Source organism: Spea bombifrons, chromosome 4, assembly GCF_027358695.1.
Source record: "Spea bombifrons isolate aSpeBom1 chromosome 4, aSpeBom1.2.pri, whole genome shotgun sequence".
Classification (NCBI taxonomy): domain Eukaryota; kingdom Metazoa; phylum Chordata; class Amphibia; order Anura; family Pelobatidae; genus Spea; species Spea bombifrons.
In genome coordinates this window covers 7,389,872-7,416,447 of record NC_071090.1, presented here as the reverse complement: position 1 = coordinate 7,416,447, position 26,576 = coordinate 7,389,872, and the positions used below count along the sequence as shown (strand labels likewise).

General features: G+C 37.1%; 1 protein-coding gene across 1 annotated transcript in view; it reads right to left on the bottom strand.

Annotated features, from left to right (window-relative positions):
* The window catches only part of ANO2 (anoctamin 2), a 91,193-nt gene extending 65,099 nt beyond the window's left edge, over window positions 1-26,094 (bottom strand). The window contains exons 1-7 of the mRNA XM_053463573.1: window positions 25,932-26,094; window positions 22,790-22,965; window positions 19,878-20,339; window positions 5,707-5,805; window positions 5,382-5,536; window positions 3,477-3,531; window positions 3,226-3,277 (exon numbers count right to left, since the gene is read on the bottom strand). Coding sequence (XP_053319548.1) covers window positions 3,226-3,277; window positions 3,477-3,531; window positions 5,382-5,536; window positions 5,707-5,805; window positions 19,878-20,339; window positions 22,790-22,965; window positions 25,932-26,094 — 1,162 coding nt within the window. The remainder of the gene's footprint in view (window positions 1-3,225; window positions 3,278-3,476; window positions 3,532-5,381; window positions 5,537-5,706; window positions 5,806-19,877; window positions 20,340-22,789; window positions 22,966-25,931) is intronic.
* Window positions 26,095-26,576: the final 482 nt, after the last annotated feature.

The following is a 26,576-nucleotide window of genomic DNA, read 5'->3' as shown; positions in this document are numbered from 1 at the left end:
ACTATTAAGAGACAAGACACAATTTAAAGAGGTGTGCATTGAACTGTAATAATTTACTAATTAATTTAGGGAACTGTTGAGAAACATTGGTACTTGGGAAGATTAAATGTGATGTGTGTGGTTCCTGAAATAATTTTTTTTTAATATTATATATTATATAATATTATATATTTTAATATTAATATATATAATTTTTTTTAATAAATTAACAGAAAACAAGGCAGGTGGGAGGTAAATTCTAGGTTAACGCAACACTTATGTCTCCAAGTTCTACTAAGTGACCTCTAGATCTCCAGGTAACGTTTAGCTCTGTTACCTTCTCCGTTGACCCATAAAGTCGGCATTTCACATTACAATAATGGAGGTCTCACTTTCGACAAAGGAAAATGCTCACAGTAACGTGGTAAAATTCAATACTCAAGAATTCCGTGTTCCGATACTGTAAATATTTTCAAGAGAGGGTACTATCAGCTCTGAAACCGATACAGGGCTATAATTAATTCATGGAAATTAAACACTGTTGATGTCAACTGACAAAAACAAAATCTGACATTTTTAAGGTCACGAAGGACTTGATTACTTCTTTCTAGCCAAAATTTTAAATAATAAAAGATTTTAGGGTTTTTTTTTTTGGCTTTTTTGCATTTCGATTTTAATAGTAACATAAAGCATAAAAATGAAAATATGACTTTAAAACGCAGCATCTGATTCAACCTTGTAGGTAGCATTGGATTATATTTCCAAGCATAAAGCCAGGTCCTTAACGGCATTTGGTGAGTTAGACACACAATTAGTATGTGTAAAGCCAGTAAAAATAAAGGCTGCAATAACAGTGAAATGATTTTTTGGAAAGCACTCACATTCTGACTTAGAGAATTTACCTGTGCTTATAACATTGTGTCAGCAAAAAAAAAGAATATTGTTAGTCTTCCAAGTACAACGAAATTCTGGAAAAATCAATATATATAGGCCATAAAAATGCTAGACAGAGAAAAATGTTCCTAGAAAAGCATTTTTCTTTAGACACATTTAAGGATGCGTAGACAATTTCCTAGGGGCTACTATAATAGAATTCACCAAGTAGATCCACAAGGAAGAAACAAGAGAGGAACTTGGAGGAACCCCTAATCCTGGCCCACTTCTGGTCTTCACATCATCCTCTTGAGGCCATACATACCCTGTTTTCATTTGCATTAAGACTACATACTATATATATTCCTCCCTCACCTACTCTTCCTCCAGTTTCAGCACATTTCTCTTTCATAAGTTCTCTCTCCATCCACTCTTCACCTCTACAAGCCTTATCACCTTCTTTCATTCTCTCCATCTACTCTTAGTGGCCTCATAAGCCTGGCCTCCCTTTGTTCTTCACAATTTCAACACTAAGTTGAGTCCTAAGCAATGTAGTCCATGCCAATTATTGAAACCTTCCAAGTGCTATAATGTACTGTTCCAACTGTTATATATACTTGCTCCAAATTCTCTTTTCAATTAATTCTAGTGTACTGAAGAACAGCGGGATTAGAAGAAGATTAAAATCAAATCTTGGTTAGTTGGTCTTCTGGTGTGCTGTCATACAATCTACTTTCATCCACAAGTCATGGAGTAATCTCATTGTGCATTGCTTACTTACACAGGGAATACACCTCTAACCTAAATTTGGAAGCGTATGTCTCTACTAATAGTAGATACATGTACAGTGTCCAGCGTGGACTTTGTCACATACTGGAAGGTGTCCATAAATAGAAAAGGCCTTCTACCAAAAATTCCTCATTAGTGGAAACCTTACAACCAATTTAGAAGCCCTACCATGTCCATTTTAATGTTAACCTGGACATTATTTTTCTCTATGTATCTCACAAAAATGGACTGGTTTAGGGATTAGGAATTCAAGACTCACCTTCCCCATATCACCTGTTATTGACTTTAGCCACTGTTGTTATCTTAAGGTAAATCAGGTTAGCTCCCAAGTTCCCTAAAGTAACATTACAAAACATGTGACCCCCCTCCCCCCAAAAAAAATCCTGATGCCTCACCTTTAACAAAGTTATTGGCCACCTTTGGCTTCCAGAATGTTTTAAAGAGCCATTGCAGTACCCCACTGTGAGCAGCAGGCGTCACTACTCAGACAAGTGCTTCCTCCTATACATTATCTTTATCTTGTCATTTATAAACAGGAATATGTTTGTGGCTATTTATATTTCTGCCATTCAAACATTTGGTACTTTTAGTTGTGAAGTTTAATTTTTTTTGCTTGCATTGTGGTGTTGTGGTTGTTAGGTACATACGTATAACACGCATCCCTCTGGAAGGATAATATCTAGAAGTTCACTGTGTTTGGAGACACATGAAATATTTATAAATGTAAGTTTTTAGTTTTGTATTAGTATTTTAACGGTATCAGTAATAATCAGTGCCCAAATGTGTTCTTTGAGGGCTAAAATCTTGGCTAAAGGTTAGAGTTATCAGTTGTGTTACTGGCTTAACTAAACCAACAGCATACAACTAGGTCAACAAAAATTGGTCTTGTCTCAAAAATGTAAGTGGTGTTGAGGTTTTTTGCTGAGATTTTCACGTGAAACTTCCTAGCAGCCGAATAATCACTGCTTTCAAGCTGGTTGTAGTATCAACCAATCCATTTAAGTCTAACAGGGCCAGACTGGTAATCACGAGACTGCCCTGGTACTTTAACTCCGCAGCCAACTGATGACGTCTGCCTCGAGTTGCAGATCTAGTGAACTGATGGCCAGCGAGTCACCAGGCATTTGCCCGGTGTGTCAAATGGCCATGCTGGGCATGAAGTCTAATATTTACTTCAGTCTTTCTATGGTGTTTATAAATAGAAATGCCTTTTTGCCCAAAATGCTTCATTAGTGAAATGCAAGGCTTAACAACTATCACTAGTCTATTTAAAAGTCCTACCATGACCCTTTTAATGTTAATCTGGACATGGTTTTCCTCTATGAGCCTCACGCAACTAAATGGTCTATTTGTGAATAGACCCTTTGATTTAAAAAAAAAATTCAATTGACTTTTCAAAGATTATCAGGAAAAATATTTCTCAATAATTTCTTAAACAGTAGAGATAACATATTTTAACTAATAATATTTTTATATAATGGCTTGCACCCCAGTACCCCTTTCATCAGAAAATAATTTTTGTCTAAAGCACTTTAAAAAGAAATAAACAGTCAAATGTCAAAACAGCCGTATAATCACACTTACCCATACTGTATTTGGCCTTTGTGCAAGACGTTCTCTTTAAAATCTCATGTACCTTGGAGAAATGAACAAACTTGATCAATATATAGATATATTGACAAAATCGGCAAATTCTGTTAAATGTGCAATTTGTACGAATCCGAATGTACTAGCCTAGTATCTATCTCTTCCAACTATCTACATAGTTCCCGTGATACCCGCCATAGTGACATCCATGTCATTACAGAGCATAAAACATTCTAACACATACTTACTATTCGGCTGCGTGTAGCATTGTCAAAAAATGTGTCCTTGTCTTTAATGTTGTATCTGGAAAAAAAATATTTGGTATAATTAAAGTTTGTAGAGTTTTTCAATTGTTTTGTAGTGTTACTGTAAAAAGGAAGTCCTATAATCACTGCATTCTCCTGAACGATTGGACCTATTCATATGATTAGTTGAAGGGGATATTCTCATACAGGTGAAGACGAAAGTATCACCACAAGCTAAAATCAGGTAAGCTTAGTTCTCGGTGAGTAGAGACCAATGTAAATATGTAACATTCTGCATAAAATTTGAGTTCCTTTAAGTAGGCCGCTCAACCCATCACATGCACATTAATGCAAACCATAGCTACGTGGTGCCGTTATATTTTTGTGGTGTCCCCCTTGCAAACACATGGGAGGATTCTGAAGGATCTCCACTCATGCATTTGCCCCTTTACCTGCCCCTCAGCTATTAACCGTGGAGTAAGTGTGTTTGGGTGAGTTCAATGGAAGCTGTTTCCTGCCACTGATTGGCTACTTCAAAAATCCAATCAGTGGCCAATGATTAGGAGGCGTTCCATGCAGCTCTGAAAAAATAAAAACTTCCATGTTTTCAAAGATAATAGAATTTCAGAGCTGTTTTAGCAAATGCACTCTTGCTATCCGTTGATCTATCCACTACCCAAAATGTATGAAGCAAATTAATATCTCGCGTCCTCAAAAAAAAAAGAAAAAGAAAATAAGCCAAGTGTTCTTGAGAAATATAATTTTGTCCGCATTTCTGGTTCAGGACACCTGCGTATCACAGAGATTCTAGGATTTTATTCACAACAGATTACCCGTCTTCCAAGCTTGTATCCACAAGGGATATTTAAAGGGCTACTTGTTAAAAACCTTTTCTGCATAAGAAAATAGAATTCTATCTTTGTTATTTGAAGAAAAAAAAACAGCTGGTTGTTAAGGGTACCTAGTTGGATAAAAATGTTTTTTAGTAACAGATCAATATTAGGAATATCAGATTAAGTAATTGATTGATTAAAAAAATATTTGGTAAAATATAGCCAGTAATTATTTGTTGAAACACGCTATATATCCTATTTATGGATGGATATTTCAGCTCTCTCGCTATGCGTAAAAATGTTTCTCCTTTAAGGTCCAAATTGGCCCTGTTTAATCCTTAATCTGATTTATGAGATGGCATTCATAAAATCTTTCGCGTGTTAACAATGGCCAGCTCCAGGGGTGGTCAAAATCTTTTAAACATCCCCAGCGTACCCCCACGCACATAAGGAAAGCCTCTGAGCAAGCTAAGGGTGTGACGTTTGAGATGTGATGGAGCGAGTATGTGTAAGTGAGTTGAAATGTTTAACATTTGTGTAAATCCCCTGTTTAGTAAATAACAGATAGAGATGATTGCTATTACTCATTTGTCAGGCAGCTAAGTAACTTAACAATAGATTGTGAGCTCTCTCTCTCTGTACTAGTTAGTATGTCTTAACATGTGTTAACTTTGTTGTACATCTTATGTATTGTCAATTTTATGTTAATTTAATATACGTTTTTAATAATAGCGCTACAGAATCTGCTGGTGCTCTGTAACAATAAATCGTAAACCTAATTCAAATTTTTTCCTATTTCTCTCCATCTTCTCTTGAAATATAAAAAAAAAGTCAAACTACCGGGTAGAGAAATTGAAATTTTGCATTGGAAGCGGTCTGATGTCATCTTTACAGCGGTTTGGAAGCCACGTAAATTAAAGCAATTTCTTTAGCTTCTATGTGAAAGAATCCAACTAGTTAGGTTCCATTTAGCATATTTTTTGAATTATACTAACTGAAACCACTCTGAGCTTCACTTCATTTGGATGACACCGCTGGCTAAAGCTGCCGGGACGAAGAAGCTCTCGATACTCACAGATGCATTTTGTCTCTGGAAAAGGGATACGATAAGTGTTTCATCTTTGTATTTTCGCTTTGTTGTGGCACATTGGGTTGTAAAGGCTTTGTACATTTATTCCATATTGCATATAATTTTACAAGGATTCCGTGTTCTTGCTTTACTTCATACATCTGAAAAGTTATGCCAAAAACAAAATGAGTAAGTATGATATAAACACGAAAGGTTCTTATTTTGGCAATGCTGACATACTGTATGTATATAGGTTTTTGTTTTTTGTTTTTGTTTTTTTAAATTGGGTTAAACTGCTGTTTCAGTTTAAATATCAAAATTTGTAACATACCTTTTTGGTGGGCACCTTTATTTTAAGGAATTCTGCTTCACGACTTAGTACATGCCATGGTGCGTGAATCCTCACAAAATTTAGCCCTTGGCTCTTATTCTGAAAACAAGATCATAACACAAAAACAGAGTCAGTATTTAACTTTCTTAAAAAAATAAATAAATAATAATAATAAAAATATAATACTATAATTATAATAATAATGTATAAATATATTATATAAATATAATTAATAATAAATAATAATTAAAATAATAAATATAATAATAATTAAATATATATATATAAATATATATATATATATATATATATATATATATATATTTATATATATATATATAATTAAAGCTAATCAAGATATGGAAAATGTTTTTAAATATTTTGTATCGTAAAAAAAAAAATCAAATTTTTGACTGCCAATTTTTAAATAAATAAAGGTCATTAAAATGTCGCACTATTTTGACATACTTTACGCAAAAGTGTCAGCCCTGATTCCCCCACTGCTAGCCACAGATTATATTTAGCCATTGGGAACATTCAGTGAAACCTATTGTTCAGCAGCAAAGTCAGATGTATATCTGTATGTTCAAATTCACAGCAGGGGCAACCACGAAGGCACAATGGGTCAGGTTAACAAACCTCCGAATAATACTTTTATTCAGGTAATGAAACACTGTTCTATGCACTGTTCACATTTTTAAAGAAAACACTTCAGCTTCACCCTCCCAGTAATTAGTTCCTTTTCATAAACATGAACTACGTTATGCTCTGGGGTATCACTGCTGAGTAAGAAGAAGTCTCCAAGAGAGTGCCGGAGAAGTCCCAGTATGATGTTTTGTACTCACGCAGAGATGTAAAGGTGGATAGGTTTTGGATTTACGCACACCTGGCCATTCTATCCAGAAAATCCTTCTTGCAAAACATTTCATTTCCTCATTTTTTTTGTACACCATGTACATGTTATAGAGTTTTATTTTTTTTATTTTTCTTTCTTTTTTTTATTTTAAACATATATAAAAAAAGTAAAAAAAAAATACAAAAAATGTACAAAGACAAGTCAATACAGAGCAAAACATCATATAGAGTTTTAAAGACCAATACAGGCATTTTAGGGACCTCACGTAAGCGGAAAAAATGTTACTTAAATTCATTAATGAACATGAATTCATTAAACACGCAATATCTTATAAAGATTGCTTATTTATTGATATATTTAAAAAATCACTATTTTCAATTATTAATTATTTATATATTTTTTTAAGTATCTGTATTTTATATTAAAAAAAATGCAAAACAAAAAATCTAAATAACAAAAAATATTATAATTGTAGATACATATTTTTCCTCTATTAAGATTTTTTTATGCTTTATGTTTTTTTATATTTATTAGGGTTTTTTAGGGAGTCTTCAACATCTTTTGATAATAACATTTCTAATTATAATTTTATAGATTTTAGCTTTTGTTTTTTTTTTTAATAATTGCAAAATATAAATATCTAACAAGCAAGGATATAGAGATATCTGTATTTTCTAAACTTACCAAGTCTACAGATGTCCTTCAAGCCTCGCCAGTACCCCTGGTGCATAACTAATGGTCTAAGAAGGACACTTTTGGGGATATGGTGAGGTGGCTAGAAGGCAGGCTTTATCGAGACTATGTGACCTATTGATAACTATTATTATTTATTATTTATTGTTTTATATAGCGCCATCAAATTCCGTAGCGCTGTACAATGGGCTATGTAACTGCATAACGCATGTAGAGGACGAATACTGTATTTTAGTTCCACAATGCAACTTAAAACACATTATCTGTTATCGACGCATGCATTATAAGGCTGCGATCCATCTACACCCAGCCAACATGCTGAGAAATTCTAGAAAAGAAGGACAGCAGGGGAGGAAATAGGAACAGAGGGATTTGGGTCCCCCCCTAAAGAGATACGCTTGGGAGGTATACAGAGCCTGCACTAATATATTTATTGTATTTTGTCGTGATTTGTTATGATTTGTAAATCGTTTGGATGTCGGCCATGTTGACTAAGTTATGGCCTCGAGCGTCTAAGTTTCCTGTTGACAAGTAAATTCATCATGCAAAACAATCTTAATGGTTTCTTCAAAAATATATTTGTCTTCGCTTGTTGTCGATAGTGGATTTTTTAATATGAAGTCTGTAGAAGTCCTTGCCAAACACATAATAGAGATTTATCTATGTGTACACGAGAAATAATTGTGTTATTTCATGGTAGCCGGCCTCTGGCTGCCTATCGTTTACCGCCGTATTATTATAGCTTTCCATGAGAAACAGTTTATCATAAAAACATTATAAAACAAAACGAATGCGGTAAATATGTTCTCATTTATGTTCTGGAGTCTGGATTTCCCATCTTCCATAAATAAATAAATAAAATATTCGCCGCGTTGCTTATTAATATTTACGGCCTGCCCAGGGTAATAATAGATTTCTATTTATATCGGCCGGTCCGCAGAAGACTTTACACAAACTTACTTGACCTAAAAAATTTGTACCTGTTTATCCCATTGCTTATTCTGTTAAAACGCTTAAGCAGTACGTCGGACAAATATGGTCCTGTTATTTTGTTTTACTGCTTGTAAAATTTGGGTTTTAAAAAAAAAAAATACAAACAGGATTACAAAAGCTATATTATGTGTTTATTTTGTAAAATCTGTATATCGCTTCGTCCAAATCACCCAAGGAGCATCTTACTTAAATAATTTTCTGAGAATTATTTTATTCTCTGCAAACAAGACGTTCAGAGGCGATGTTGTCCACAAAGCATTTTGGCCGCATTTTGGGCTAACCATGAAGCAGCTCTGCGTCTTCCCACCAAGCAGGCTGCTGGCACCCAGTGATACCCGTTCATCATTTGGAGGTATCTGCCACCATGGCACCGAGTCTAACAGCTTGCTGATTGTCAATGTTTCATTTTTAACTCTAATATTGTGATGGATCTACAGGAGTCAAGCCTCAGCCAGGGCAGCATGTCTACCCTCACTCCAGAACCATCATGCCGAAAGAGTCCTTCTCCTCTGTCTTCTCTGCATGGACTCAAGCCAGCTGCTCTTTGCTCTTTTTTGGGCGGGTGTGATATTTGTACCTGGATCTTAAGAAAAGCCAGGCCCGGAATATATTCTATATGTATCGGGTTTCCAAAGGACAGCAGTGAGGCTGTGAGCAGTGGCTTTGCTAGTTGGTATGAATGAATGATCTGAGGGCTCCTACAAACCCATTAACCATCAACAATACCAGACCTCGTCATATGGTCAGGTCCACCGATACCGTTAAAATTATGTGCCACTGAAACAGAAAGCTGGATTTTGTTTGTCAGGTTCCGTATCTACTTCAGATGAGATGCGTTTGTTTCCCCTTTTACCAAAGAGAAGCTTTTTTTTATGGCTGGGCAGGACACTTTTATCGAAATCTCTAATCAGATGTGAAAATGTTCACCAATTTCTCGAATAACAGAGCAGTCAACCTCAGAGCACCAACAAACCAGTCTAGAGTTTATCTTTTAAATAACATGAAGACATTTAATTTACAGTCTTTGGAATGTTTCAGGAAGCTGAGTTAGATTCTGTGCCGTATTACCATAGTTAATGATTAATCAAACAGGGCTATTTAGGCAGATTATGGAAAACACTTGCATATTTGACGACTTTGTAATTTTTAAAGAACTTCATTATATTTCAGACTAAAATGTCAGGTTCAACTACTTTACTTTATTACACTGTATTTTTATGGTACTTTAAGGTATGATTATTTAAAGTTAATTCTGCCAAAAAAGTACCAAGTGGTGCCAGAACTTTTGTTATTTGAATTAAGCCTTGCAACATACCAAAATAGGGCCCAGAGGAGTCATTTCTAAATCTGTTTTTGTGTGGGGGATATTTTTGTGCGGCCAACAAGTTGTCTTGCAGCTTTAGACTTTAGAATGAACAGACTGTGTGACCTCCAGAATCTGCCCCATTCACCTATAGGCCCTGAATTGGATCAAAAACACTGAGACCATGCATTTTTAAGTGCAGTCACCATGCCATCTACCATCTGTGCTGTATGGCTTTTCTATGTATCCATCACCCACTACTTTTTTGACAATAAAAAGCCTCACAGATTTCTACTCTACGCATTTGTGAGTGTGCCTATATCTATATATATATCTGTATGACTTTGCAGTATACCATACTTAACTCTCTTATATGCTTCTTACTTTGGCTGTGTGCTGTTGTAGCTACGGAGTTGTTACAAATAAGTACTGAACGTCCGAAACAACTGTGTTCTATCTTTGCAATAACCCCTGCATTCTGATCTGCGGAAACGACCCACGCGCTGGACTCAAATTAATATAGATATTTCGATAACATTTAATTGCACAATGAACATTCATATGCTGACAAGGAGCTGGCTTTTAGTGCTACTGTCAGCAGCTACCAATCCATTCCTTATGTTTTTATGAAAATTTCCCCAAAAGCTCGCTGTCTCACTACTTTTACGTAAAACAAAATATTTCTATAAAGATCAAAATCGTTACAACTTCATTATTTTCAACTCATTAAAAAAAATTACAGAGATTTTTTGAGACATTATTTTACAGAACAACCATGGGAGTTAAAGTGTACCAGAACGAATGCCGGACAGTCATAAAAAAAATGCCATAAAAAAAATGGCATATAATTTTAGGATAAAATATGTGAAATCATATCTGAGAAAATGTGGTTTGATGTGGATAAAATACCAATAATTTGAATCATCATTTAATTGATCCCCAAGACCTCAGTGATAATAGTAATAATAATTTAGAAGTGGCCTAATCACCATACTTCACAAGTGTCCCTCTTTAGAAGGACAGTCACTTTTTGGGATCTAAAGCAATGCCTCCCAAGAGTCTTGTTTTTCATGGGACAGTCTCGATTTTCGGGGACTGTCTCGCGTAACTGCCCCGTTATGATAGATCGGGTCATTATTCAGCGAGGATCACTTTTTAAACATAACCGCAAATTAAGGACGCAGTATTTGAGATATCGGAAACCTCTCTTTTGTATCGTACACCTCAAAAGCCATGAACTATTAATTTGTTCCTCTTAAAATTTGCGTCTTGGCATATAGTTCATATAGGAAAAGCTAAATAGGTGACAGTATTTATTTACTGAAGAGTGTGAATGTTCATGTTTCAAAGAGGACTGTGAATTATTCAGAGCTTTGTGTTCAACTTTGCCCTAACAAGGTGGTGCTGCAATGTAACTCCTACGCATAGCGAATAAACCTTAGCCGCTTGTCTATTTTTCCTCTAGAAGAAGCAACGCTCACTAATTCAGGCCACATCATTATCCTTATTTTATAAATGTACAATAATGAGGGTCATACTAGTATTTTTATCATTTACATTTATTAAAAAAATACCCCCTCCCACTTTCCTTAAGGGCTTTTTATACTTTGTATCAGAAACACAATGAGACCATTCTAAAGTCTTCTCCTTCACTCATGTTACTACAGTTTGCATCTGTAGGGTACAATACAAAAAGGTCTGAGATTGACTCAGGGCAGACAGCTGCCTAATAGAATTTCGTATAATACATGCCCACCTAGGACCCATCTCAAATTTTAGCTCACTTGCATCATTACAGAGGAAAAACTCCTCAGTCTGCCTCTGCCTCTGCCACATGGGCAATCCAGAACCGACATGTGAGTCAAATTTCCTATGCGCAATGGAACCAACAACCCCTGATGCATGTTTTGACCATCATGGGCCTCATCAGCGAGGTTGGTATCCCTCTAGGCAAGAGCAAGGAGGTCCATGTTGGGACGTTTCCACTGTGGGTGGCCCCAAGAGACTTCCTAGTGTCTAGAGGGATAGCAACCAGGCCCCACTGACGAGACCCATGAAGGACGAAACGTATGTCTGGGATTTTTCACTTGTGCTTCCCATTTCAGTTCTGTACTGCCCCCGTGGCAGGGTCACACTGATATATTGATAAAAATAAATAAAGGCTCCAGGCACTCAAGGGTTCCAGCTCAGGCAGATTTATTGAAGGAAGACAGCAACAACGTTTCGACCTCACAATGAGGTCTTTATCAAGTTGAACGTTGTTGCTGTCTTCCTTTAATAAATCTGCCTGAGCTGGAACCCTTGAGTGCCTGGAGCCTTTATTTATTTTGATCTACTGGGGAGCTGGCCCTTCCTGGCACAGTTAAGCACCTGAGTTCCTTTGGTGTTCCTCATGATTCCTCATTCTGGTGACTCACAAAAATACATGAAAAATATAAAAAAAAAATAGAAAGGAAATAGAAAGATGAAGAAAGGCATTGGGATTAGTGATACTTGATATAAGTCCTTAGCTAGACTCAAGCACACTTTCGTAAAGGGGAATATAAATGGAACTCTCTCTGGTTCCAAAAAGCATTTGACATTGTGGGACACTGCTTAAATATCTTTATTAATCCACATTACATCCCTACATTATTGGAGACAGGGCATTACATGGGATAGGGCAGGATTGGTCTGTAGCAGCAGTAAAGGTAGGTTTATGGTGCTCTCTGCCACCGGCCCACCACCTATTTGTCCGTGCTTGACAGGGTTAAAGAAATGTCACCTTACTCGGTGGCCTATAGTGATCTATAACACAACACATGGACTACCCCTCTCGAGACCTGCCTCCCTAAACCTAGGACTTTGTAGGCCTAGGCCAGAATGTGCCACTCATCCTAACCGATCTTAGTAGGATATATCAATATTACTTTGTAAGGAAAAACCAGAAGCCAGATTCCCCCGATAGCAAACAAATAACTACTTTGGTAAAATGATAATGTCCAGAAGCATTTACAAAAGCAGAGTGTAATTCTGCCTAAGATAAGGAAGCATAAAGAAAGCAGAAAGCGTTGAAGTCATCATCGAGAATAGCTAAGACTTGCTAAATGGTTCGCGTCTTCTGCTAACCTAATGATGTACTGTGACACAAACTCCCTCAAAACCAAGATGGAAGTTGGGAAGGCAAAGTTTCGAGAACTTGAGCACCATATGCTATGGAATTTGGCAAAATAACAAATAATTGGAACACTCAGCCTGATGGATGCTTCACTAGAGGTTCCACCTGACAAAGCCACTGTTTAGCCAGTGAAAAATACCTCAGCATAGAACAAATAACTGGCATATTGATAATGCCAGCAATGTTTTATGTTAAGCAATTCTAGGTAGGCAGATAATATCAGGAGAGGAACATAAAAAGTATGTTGGAACATAAAGGTCTCAAACTGCAATATCGGTGAAGACCAGCTGGTGAAGACCATTTTAAAACAGGGATATGCTTTTATTGATATGGATGAAATCTGAACAAGTTTGAACATCACCGGCACCTTTAAACTCTGTAGCAGAGTGGCAATGAAAACTGTAAAGCCTCCATCTGAAGAAGAGACCTCTGAGGTCCTGAAAGCTTATGTAACTTTACATAGTTTTCTATATTGGCCAAGTATCAGCTTTGACTAAAGACTCCATCTTCTCTTGGGCTAATGCAGCCATAGCTATGTTCCTTATGATGGCCTCTGTATATATATTGAGACACCTTAAATAGAATGTTCCAGTCTTCTAAAAGGAATGTTAGACATAACCAGACTTTGATAAGATTTAACGGTTTAAATATACATTTTTGTCCAAAAATTTCACATTGTCAAATGTGCGATTTATAAGCAACAAATCACCAAAGATATGGTTTTTTTGATCACAGAGGAACAAATAGCAGGTCTGAAAAATAATGAATTCAAGACAATCACAGAAGGTTTCTATCCGAAGTCCATCTGTAAATGCCACCGGTTAAATGTGTTGGGTGATGGAGTCTCTTGGACTTTAAGATAGATGCGTTGGCTTTCAAGCCAAATCCGATTACTGAATGTCCATGATAGCTATGATTTACGGCCTCCTGAACCTCTTAGCTATACAGATATAATGTTTAAAAACAGAACCCGAGACAAGAATTCTATCAGGTTACCGACATTTTTATGCGTTGCCAACTGAGAAACTGATACATTAATTGCCCGGTTTCTTGTTTCCAGTAAATGCACATTTCTTTGAGTGTCCACTATACCGAATAAAATAAACTCAAGATCGTTTGTCAAGCGGACAATGTGGTTCATGATGTGTTATCCTCAACATGTGACCCACACAAAATCTCAAATATTAAACTAGTTATTATTTCACTGATAACAAGTATTAAGTAGCGCCTTCAATAATATATTATTATCTTTTATTTACACAGCACCAGATATGTACGCAGCCTTTCTTACACACCTTCAGAAGGTTATGGCAATAGTAGAATGACATTAGGTCAACAGGGCTGTGCTCGGAACTTTAAGGCTGGTGGCCGTCTAATGACATCATTGAACATGTGTTTTTTTTGTTTAAAGATGGTGTTTTTCAACTTTAATTGTAGTCTCCAGTGTGTTAGACAAAAAAACTTTAGCAGATCTATAATTTTCCCATTTGTTGCTAAGGTTAAATACTTTTACGTGATTAAAACAAGTTGTGTTCAAACAGTGCTAGAAATGATATTGATAATGATGCGTTTAGTTATGAATGTGTTAAATTTGGTACTAGGGGAAATTGGATATACTCCATTTTAAATGTTATATACGGTATTTATCGGCGTATAACACGCACTGGTGTATAACACGCAACCCCATTTTAACAAGGAAATTTGAGTAAGAAAAAATAAATTTAAACTTGGAAGCTATGAACTTAATGTTGGAATAATATTTATTACATTATAACATTTATTATAACATTTATGCCACGTATAAGGCAAATATGAAAGAAAAAGCACCTCTTTGAACAAAAAAAACTTCATCAGAATCACTGCTATCTGGGAAACCACACACACTCAGACACACACACAGTAAGACACACACACACTCAGACACACACACAGTAAGACACACACACTCTCAGACACACACACTCTCAGACACACACACAGTAAGACACACACACTCTCAGACACACACACAGTAAGACACACACACAGTAAGACACACACTCAGACACACACACTAAGACACACACACAGTAAGACACACACACACTCAGACACCCACACAGTAAGACACACACACAGTAAGACACACACTCAGACACACACACTAAGACACACACACAGTAAGACACACACACACTCAGACACCCACACAGTAAGACACACACACAGTAAGACACACACTCAGACACACACACTAAGACACACACACACTAAGACACACACACTCAGACACACACACAGTAAGACACACACACACACTCAGACACACACACACAGTAACACACACACACACTCAGACACACACACTCAGACACATACACACTCAGACACACACACACACTCAGACATACTCAGACACGCACACACACTCAGACACACACACACACACTAAGACACACACACTCAGACACACACGCAGCCAGACACACACTCAGACACACAGACACTCAGATACACACACACTAAGACACACACACTAAGACACACACACTCAGACACACACACAGTAAGACACACACACACTCAGACACACACATTCAGACACACACACAGTAAGACACACACAAACTCAGACACTCAGACACACACACCCACACTCAGACACACACACACACTAAGCCACACACACTCAGACACACACGCAGCCAGACACACACTTAGACACACACACACAAACACACTCAGACACACACACACTCAGAGACACACACACACTCAGACACACACACACTCAGACACACACACACATTCATTTTATATATTACTCCCTACCGTTTGGGAGATCTGGTATGGGTCCTCTTTATCTTTCAGCATTTTACTTTTTGTGCTGATGCCGTGGCCGGAGTGACTTCATCACCCGGCTCCCAGCATCAGAGAGGGCGCGCGAGAGAGCTGTGCAGGGGAAGATTGTGCAGCTCTAGGATTTATCTGCGATCATATTTTAGGTAAAAAAAGTGCGTGTTATACGCCGATAAATACCTATAACAGCCAGCACTCATAACAAATACAGGTAACCATTATAAAGTAATTCTCCATTAAATACAACATAATGTAGGAATTAAGCCCTTAATTGTTAGGGGTTTTTTTTTATAATGTTGGTCAAGATTTAGATAATATGAAGAATTTTAATACATTTTTTTTAAATGTACTGTTTCTTTTAAAACATGCAGCTACAAATCCCGCAGGGACTAATTTAACAAATTCAACTCTTTTGAAGTGAAAGATTGCGTACCGGGCCAAACAAAGCCGTTTACAAAGCTGCACTTATGAGGTACCGTTTATGTAATTGTATCTTTAATGCCATTTTGCCTTTAGGGGAGGGCTGGCACTTTCTGCCCCGAGGGCAGGTAAAAGAAAGTGGTCCAGTCTGCCCCTTGGCCCCCTCCAGTAACTAATATACACATTGGCACACATACTTACACACTTTTGCACTAACATGTAATTAAACACACACATACACACTAATGTACTCATGTAAACACACCACACACACAGTCACGTTCATGCTAACACACACTCCCTCTAACACACGCTTACACACTCATGGTAACACACACACACACACACTAACATAAATATATACTCCTTCCTTCCCAAATCAACTCATGCTAATATACATGTATACAAATACACTCATGCTAACACATACACTTATGTATTTGCACTCATGCTAACACACATACACACTCACTTTCAATTCAGAATACCTTTGCCATGCGTGTTTAAATTCCCTGACTGTATTAGCCTCTACCTCCTCTGATCCATACTCTCAGTAAAGTAAACTTTCCTTAGCATTTTCTATCACATGTCCTCTCTTTCTTCTTTCCTCCAAGCTATATTTTATAATAATTTTGTGTTGGTCCTTGGTATTTTTTTGCACAATTTTGTACCATTTGGGGTTCTATTAATAAGGTGCAATTAATAGAATTTATAAATGTATAAATTGACAACCTGAGCTGCAAAGATTCATCCTCTTGCACAGGAATTAGGATGTCCCTGCCACTACAACAAAGTCAGGACGTACCTGTACGTCCTAATAGGCTTCTTGGCACAAGTTTTAAGGACGTACAGGTACGTCCTCTGGGTACTGAAAGTGTTAAAGTTTGTGAATAATTTGTTTAACATACTAGAGAGTGAAATAATGCTTTAACTAAATGGAACAGCACTTCCAAGAGAACAAGACTGTTATAAAATGTAAAGCCATAAATACAAAAAAAATCACAGGCAAGACCACGTTGGCTCAAATACTAAACTTTTCAAATTGAAAGCAACCACCCTTCAAAAAAATAGTAAAATGGTTCTTTATAATTACTCCTGCTTAAAGTAGATAACAGCGTGAAATTATAATTTTTTTAATTCACGGTAGTTTTCAATGTTGTTCTGTGAAACAAGTCTGAACATTGTATACTACTTAAAATTTATTATTAAATATTAATATACATGAATACCATCATTCTGAATACCAGAGGTAATTAATAGTATTAATTAGTAATTAGCAATATACGTACTAAAATCAAATGTGTCATTCTTCATTCAAAAAATGGGACTGCGCTCAAACATGTCCCTGCTTTTATATTTTTACGCTGTATTTAGAGTATTGGCTTTCCTACCATGCTGTTTTCATGATAGGAAAAGTCCATTTTGACTTTTTCAAACAGACTTGTTTGGAGTTTATTCATTAAGCTGGGAGTCTGCCGGACAGCTGACCATTTCATTAAACATACCGTGGAACACTCTGGTCTGTCCAAGAGGATAAAGATATTACAGCTGATTATTAGCCCCCCACTCCCTGACACATGGCCAACCTAAAGGGGTGACTTTAAGGCCAGGGGCCACAAAATTATGTACATGAGGCTGTATCTTGCCAGCGGGCACACACACACTGCAGGGTAGCACATCGGGTACGTATGGGGTGCTATCTGCCGGAGCATATGTCATATGTCAGGTGGGCCAGATAGCATGTCCAGACCTGCCCTACTTTGTCCCACCACACCAAAGCAGGGAGAAATGCACCTCTCCAATTGGAGAGGACTGGCAATGAGGTCATGGGATCAATGGTCCCCTAAGTGGCCCTGTTTTAAACGTTTTGGGCTACTAATTCAACTCAACGTGTGTTTTACTGCAATTCTGCATATAAACATCTGACATAATAAGGAAATTAGGTAGTGAATACAAACCCTGACTGTATCTTTATTTGCTTCTTTTATGATTTTGTATTTAGGCCTTCCTTGTATTTAATATGTCATAGAATCAACAATTTAGTATATACAGTCTTTAGTAAAATGAACATTTTTGACAGAGCTACTTGAAAGTAGTCCATTTAGTCCATTTATATCATACATATGAGTTATTAAAAAAAATCCTACCATGTAAATAATATTTAAAGGGAAAAAATGACAAATCTCCAAAGAGTTAGCAGATGGCTATAAGCCTGGCTTAGAGCAGGTAAAGGTAGACGCCATTAGCCTTTGGATTAATTAGACCGATGTCAACGACTCTGGCAAATAATAGAACAGAGCAAGAGCTTCATCATTAATGTTAAAGATTATGCGGTTTAGTATCAATGAACTTAATGAGAATCAGACATTGTGATACTGAACGGATGAACAAAGAACCGTCATTAATGCCAACAAAATACAGGTAATGGAAGTAAATCAGTTAGTAAGAAAAAGAGGGATTTTTACAAGCAAAGAAAAATTCTCTCTTATAAATTACAAAGAATATCTTTCTTTTTATAATGTGAGAGTTTGCCTTCACACTTTATTGAAAATTATAACAGCTAATCAGAAATATGAACGTTCTAAGTCGGTTTTAATTCTTATCTATGAATCCAGAACATATTGTTCATAATATAGACAGATGCGATATATTTGTTTGATGTCATCAACCAAATTCGAGACGCTTCAAATATTATAGTGATTGATACAAAAAGGCATTGGTGTTGACCCTGAAGCCTTTCCTAAACTTTAACCCCTTAATGACAAAGCCCGTACATGTACGGGCTCAATATGCATTGTTTAGGGTTTAGGGACCGCCCATTGTCCTTAAGGGGTTAAATTCTCTTACTGTATTATCGTCTACCACTTCTGATGAGAGGCTGTTCTATTTATCTACTACCCCCTCAGTAAAGTAAAATGTCCTTACATTACATCTAAACCTTTGATCTTCTAGTTTTAAATTATGACCTCATATTCTAACCTTTCTGCTCTTTTGACGTAAACCTCCCTCCTGTACTTTTTTAGTCTTATCTCCTCTCTTTCTTCTTTCCTCCAAGCCGCACATGCTGAGCTCCTTTAGTCTTTCCTGATCATTTTTATCCAGAAAACCGTTCGCCATATTGGTAGCCCTCCCCTGAACTCGCTCTAAAATGTTCGCCAAGTACTTTTAATTCAACTTATAACATTACCGTGAAATTAAGATGGTTACTGCAAGGCCCCCCTGTCCCTGTCAGATATAACAAAGAGTTTCTTGTGTCGCAGAGAGTTTTTTCCTAAATCATATCTCATAATTTTGGAAGACGCAGTCCAGCAAATATTGGAGCCATTAATCTTGGTCTCCTCTGCTAATAAAGGAAGTTTAGAGATTATACGTGACTTCGACATTGATCACAAACTTGCAAACAACAGAAGTTTTCTTTTGCAAAACAAACTAATCAAACACACAGAGAGAACACGGCGGAGACAGGGTATCTATTATCCTGCCAATTTTTGTTCTGTGGAGACTTCAAATCCCATGGAACTTGATACTCTCCAGAACGGTATAAAGCTTTACCCCTGGAGACTATTTCTTGCCAACTTCTCATCACTCATAAATCCCTCCGCTTATGTCTACAGACATAACCCAAACTAAGGCACAGCTTGAGTCCCATCAGTTAGGATGCCCCTTTTTAATTGAAAATATCTTGTGTTAAAATCTCAAACACTTCAACATGTTCCACTGTAATCCACTAATCTTGCTTTGTCTCACAATGAAACCGCTCATAAACATTAAAATTACTCTTCAACATAGAACAACTTTTGGAGGCCAAATCTCAGTAAGTCCGATGGTTATAGTCTGATGATAATGGAATTTACATATCACCAATGAGTCATTCATCAAGAAAACATGGAATATATTTCTGAAAGACTAACCTCAGGGTCTTTTTCCAACTCCAAACCAGCTTCGATAAGGTTGTGTTCAAATTCATCCCTCTGACACCTTTTCTCTTCTTCAAGAGCATCCTGGTGGCTCATCTCCACCACTATGACCTCCTGCGGATGACACGACTGATTTCCATTACCGTTACCAGAGGGTGGGTGATCTTGTTCCGGTGGCTTTTGATGACTCTGGTCTTTCAGTTTCTGGTGTTGGTGCTGTAATTCTCCTGGCAGGGGTTGCTCAGGCGGTGATTTCCCTATTTCCTCTGGAGTGACTGAATTCCCATTGGAAATAATAACTGCTGGTGGTCTGTGAGCTTCAGGAGATCCATTTTGTTGGGAAGAGCGGTGTCGATAATGATAGGCGAGTACATAGTCCACCTTCCTCTTACCATCCCCAAAATGCATAGCAGTCTGCTTGATGGCCTGGTTTCCATCCACATAATTGTTAATAACCTGCAATGCGTGTGAAGCAATGAGTGAGTCCCAGGGGAGTAGAAGACACAAACATAAAATTCATCCAGAATATTACCTGGGTAACATTAGCACAAGCCAATAAACAAACATTACAAAAAAATCTAAACTATTATCTTGATAACAATATGGGCTGCAATAGAAGAGGACACACTAGAAAACGTAGAATATACTATAGGAAATTAAAGACCTAGATATACAGGAAATAACTTTTAGAGAGATATGGTGAGGCTGTATTTGGATCTTAAAGTAACAATTATAAAACATATTATAATTTATAAACTGGAAAACCAACCCAATAACTTTGTATTGTGCACATTGGTGTGCTTCTATATTATTGTCAAACTGAAGGTCCATTGGCCTTCATGTGACCCTTAAGAGGTGTCCTATGGCCACCAACCTGCCAGGAAAATCCATAGGAACATTTGCATCGTGTCAAAAACAGACGTTAGACAATGCTGTCCAAGACTGTCAAGTAGATAAAAAAACAAGTTCCAAGCATATGTTACTAAACCCAGTAAGATTAGCTGGTACTTGATAACAGCTTATAAACAAAAATGGATAAAAAGGTTACATTTACCATTGAACATAACAATTCTATTGACATTGTCAGCAATAATTAATTATGTAAAACATTTAGGTTAAAACACCATTTATGTTAGCATGTTCTTAAATTGCTATGTGTGGATTGATAGAACTTAGCATGTAATGTGATCTGACTAGCTGTGGACACTTCTACATGTCATCCTTTTACTTACTGGAAGCCCTTGCAGATTCCCTTGGTCCATTTTTGAAATTCAATATAAAAGTATCCCCTCCCACCCTATCGTAAAAGAAAGAATGGCCAAAACAAATCAACGAGGAGCTTGGCGGATGTCATCCTCTTGGCTTTGAAAGACATAGGGCCCTTGAAACAGAATCCATTGCGATGCGAAACAAGATCCCTTTTCGTTTCAGGTATTGTTATGGACGATGGCGACAGTAAATGCCCAGGTTTCAGGTAGGATGAGTTGTATAACCGATCAGTGGAACATCCTTTCCTGTTTATCACTTGAAGGTAAATCTGGGCGCTGTTCTGTCATTACCTTGGTACCTAATCTTCCCAGCAAAAGAGGTCTCCATAGAAACATTAAGAACATGAAGCAACTGGATTCTCAGGGGACTATAGGGAGGGAGTAAAGTACCTCTTACCTTGAAAGTAATTATTGTGTTAGAGAAACATGGCACCTAACTATTTACCTGATTCGTAAGCCTACGTTCAAACAAAACAGGAGGAATTTAAGTCAAAAATACACGCAAAGATGGTTGACATCAAAGCTTCAGTAATTGCAACACATCTGCTGTTCTCCGGCGCTAATTTATTTCTGGGTAATTCATCTGGAAACATAACACCTGAAATGAGATTTCTATTGTGATGGACCACAGAGAGTTGAGGAGAGGAAAAAGTGGTTAAAGCTGGGTTTTAGACTTGAATTTATTTTTTTCTACCTTCCCTTTAGGGATTTGTACATTTTCTTTTTGATAAGAGCTTGCGTGCATTGTGCCTGTGTGCAAATATTTCCCCCGTAGCTGCCGACAGCCCTGAGGAGCCAGGGAATTTGTGGAACCCACACTTTGTGGTTGTCGTAGAATATAACGTATTCACTGGGGGACTCTTTTGCTTGCGCAGTACCCGAACTGGACCGTGCTTATTAGACCTTTCCATTGGTTGCTATGGTGATAAAGCCACTTTGCAAACTTTGCACAGGAAACAGTTTTAGACATAACACTGTCGCAGAACGACAGCAGTTTACAGTCTTAATGTGATATGTTTGTCTATATTAAGATTGAGGTGAATCTTGTGGCTTACAGTGTGCCGTCTACCAAAATAAATGACAGACTTCAGTGAATAAAACTTTATGCAGGCTTTGACACACTGAACACGGTAAACGTTATATATAAATACATGTTCTGAACCAAGCTACACACTATACATAACTCTACATAATGCTACTCGTGGAAGCTAACAATATGCGCCATTTCTTTCAACAATCCAACTTTATTAATAAATCGTAAACCGCATTCTAGAATCACCCTAAATGAGTGCAAACTCGAGTTCCAAGACTCACAAAATAGACACTACTCAAATGCAAGAATACAATAAAATCTTGCTTTCGTGTAAGATACATCCTCACAGAAACAAGCAAAGGGATGAGGGGGTGCTGGACCCTGCTGACCGTGGGACCTTAGGCTAGTGGGCCGTATTGAAATATATAAAGGATAGCCCTGGATGAAGGTTTGCCGAGGGGAAGCATTTGTCCCAAATCTCTGATAGGTGTTTCTTTCTGGTTCCTAGAGTGAAAAGGGCATCAAAAGGGACCAAAATCACTTTTTTTATACATAACCCTATAAGTATTTGTAGCTAGAAGTTGATGTCAACCAACGTCACTTACTGAGTTATTACGTCCGTCAAGGCAACAGGAAGAATCGAATGCCCCGTTGATGTTTCCTTGATGGGGATACGGGGTGGGGAGATACTGGGTGACTGTGAGATATTTTGATTTCTGTGCGGTACATGCACCTCCTGTTGTTGTCCTTTGCTGTTGTCCATTTTGCACTTGAGGGATATCTGAAATCAAATACAATATTATTGTTATTAAAATATAATGAAGTTATAATTTTGATATTATTTTGTATTACTTCTGTGACTTGTTATCACTTTAACAAACTACCTTACCAGAGTTTGTATATATATATATATATATACTTTTAGGATGTGTTTATGATGTATTTGGCAATGCTTGTGGGAGACAGGTGCCTGTGGAACAAGATGTCTACTTCGAATCACCCACCACTGACTTTAAGAGAGATGTTAGTACTAAGTTCAAATATACCTTATTATATTATCCTCAGCTGTGGGTGAATGTGTCCACAGTGGGAACCATCAAACTTATCTGCACCGTGATACTTATAACAATATTCTTTACATTGAACAAAAATGATACTTCATCTATCATGAATATTGTGAATATGAAATTAAACTCATATGGAGACTTAAACCACTGTCTTCACCCAATCATCCATATAAAACCACTTTCTTCACCTGCTGTCATCCAGAAGCACAGCCAAGCTCAGGCTTGAGTCCAACCACACCTGCGGTTGGTCAACCTTTACATCATACTAGCATCATAAAGCAAAACACTAGGCATACCAAAACCATGGGGAAGGGAAAGCTACCCAGATAACTGTTCAGAAAGTCCAGGCTCCCCCCAGCCCACATCTATAAACCCTGTCTGGGGAAGCGATTGCCCAGAACCCCCCTCATGTGACCCACAGTGAAGAGGGAGACTTGTGCTCCCCCTCATCATGTGGCCCCTCCATTCAATTTTACTCACTTTGGGGCTATTCTGGAATACACTACTGCAAAGGTTGATAACATTGTGTACCCCATCAATAAGAAGATGAAACCAGACTTAAGTCTAAGGTTTGACAGGGCTTCATCTGAACATGAATGTAATTATCTTAATAATCAAGTTTTAATTTTAGATCATTTCCAATTTTAATGATCTGAATTTATATACAAAAGCAACAGCTAGAACAGGACACCTAATGATGTCTACTTGTTTTTTATGATATAAATGATTTTTGTTTTAAAAGGTTAGAGCAATAATATTTAGAATAATCAATAACTTTAGTTGGGACCTCCATACTCAATAATTATGTATCCACTACAATGTGCTATGAGATCTTCTAGTTCTCTGTAAATGGCAATAATAGTAAGATAAATACTAAGATATTTAAGTGCTCAATTAGAACACAGTGAGGTGACATGAGCTTGAGCCTAACATTTGGCTTGACCCAGCTCTTCATTAGAAGTGGAGAACACACCAGAACAACTCAGAAGTTATTTTTCTTCTTTCGACTTTGGATGAGTTGCCATTATTTTTCTGGGCTCTCTCCCTCTATGTTGGCTCATCCATATCTGTGCTCAATAAATATGTATTTGTGATAGGCTGCAGTGGATACACAAATCATTGGCTACCTACAATTGCAATAATGGCATAACCAAGTCAATCAAGAGTCACTAAGAAACTATTATTAATATCTGGCCACCAACGTAAAACTTTTGGCCAACCACACAGGATTACAGTACAAGACTATGGAGGCTACAGTTGAGAAGTCCTGGCATAGTAGGCTGACATTCCAGTGCCACATCAAGTGCCACAAGGACATGTATCCTCACTGTAGGGCTCCTATATTGTAATTTGAGTGTAATGGTACATGGCTGGAGAATATTGATTTGGTTACTTGCATACAGCTCAAGTGGAGTGTTATTCCAGCTTTGGGTTCATCTCAGCCAAGCTTCACCAGAACTTGGCCAAAACTCTGTCGCTTCAACAAACAGAGCCATGCGATATGATGGGTTCAGTAAAGTTTGACATTAAGAAGGACTAAACTCAGTAGGAACTGCGGGAAATGTCATTCCAGTGAGTTCTATCCAAATGATCTGAATTCAGTTTTCCCAATAAACATAACCTATACAGTAGTTTACACGAATATCTACTTGGGTTGATAAATCAACCATGGGTTTTATCGTAGATGTAAGGCAATACTTAAAAATAAGTTGAGTGGTCAAAATACAAATATAATGTAATACATTATAAATATTTGTTACTTAGACAGTAGCATCGGATTTAATTTTAAAATTATCCAAAAAAATGATTAGTGGAACATGTTTCTCTTCACATAGTATTATATATTTTATACATATTTTATACATATATTATTTTGGCTTAGTTTACTTTACAAATGTAAATATTATCCCTTGAATCTTACTGTCGGTGAAAACGTATATTGCTATCTGAATAGTAACGCTAACATCTTTCCTCCAAGACCTGACATCAGTAGATGCTAACAAGAACATTATCCCCCACTGCTTTGTGAACATAGCAACAATTATCCAAGTACATTAATTATGAAAGAAACTCTCTTTGATAAACCACCTGCTAGAGAAAACCCTATATCCCTCAACATATACCGTGTTAGTACATAAAAATAACTTTATAAATATCAAATCCTGCAGTTAAAACCCAACTTGTCTTTTTCGTGAATAATAACAAATAATTTTTTTTCCGTTTCAAAGAAATGCTTATGGATAAATTCCTCTGCCTGGTTGGAATGTAATACGGCAGCAGTCCCTATTCATAATTATCAATGTACCATGTTAGCTGTAACAAAGCAGAGATTATATTGTGTTAAATATAACTGTAGTCAGTCATTGACCTCGGCACCAGCCTTACTAAGACCCTTGATTCAAGAAAATATCATAAGAGCTGTGCGTAATTTAAAGGCGATAAATATCTGAGATCGCTCAACAAGTTACGGACTCACATAACACACTTGAGATGCAGCAGTCTTGACTTATTGCAGTAAATTAGTCTTTGTTTGTGTTGTTTCTTTGTACTTGCTACACAATTCCATTGAGGAAGAACACCGCAATCAACGGTTACTGTATTGTTTTGAAAATTCAGGTCCCTCAACCCTATATATCTCCAGGAAAAACATGAATCAATAAAGTCAGAATGATAAACTCACCGGTTAGCTGCGCAGGGGGAGCTTCCATATTGCAGACAGGGATTTGCTTGCAGGCTGTTGAGACGGTGCTAATAGGATGATGAGGTTGTGTTGCCACAGTGTACAATCTGCTTCTGCTTCGAACCTGTCTTAATTTGCGAATGGTGGTGGCTGCTAATTCCATCCCAGCGTGAATCCAGTGAGTGGAACTAATTAACCAGACCTTCTGGCAACGTAATCAACGGGATGGAATAATAACAAAAATATTCATTCAAAAAAATAAAAAAAATCACAAACAACAGTTAAAAAAAAAAAAAAATAAATTCAGAATGTAAATAATAGTCAATTTTCCAATGGCTCGGCCACAAAAGAAAATCCAGACATTTTCTGTAGGTCAGACATCACCTTTGAAGCCATCCCATCTGTCAAAATATACAAAAGAGGAATGAAACCGAAAAATTCCATAGATGAGAAATCCAATAACCAAGTAAGATTTGGTTGTACTGGCTGAAGGCTTGAGTATTGTTAAACAGCGAACAATGTTCTTTGTTAAGACACAGGAACTCTTCTGTAATACTGTATGGGGAGTTAAGCTTTTTATAGGTCTGTTTTTTTTTTTTAAATCTCGAGTTACACTTGCTATATGAAGACGCATTCTGGCAACAT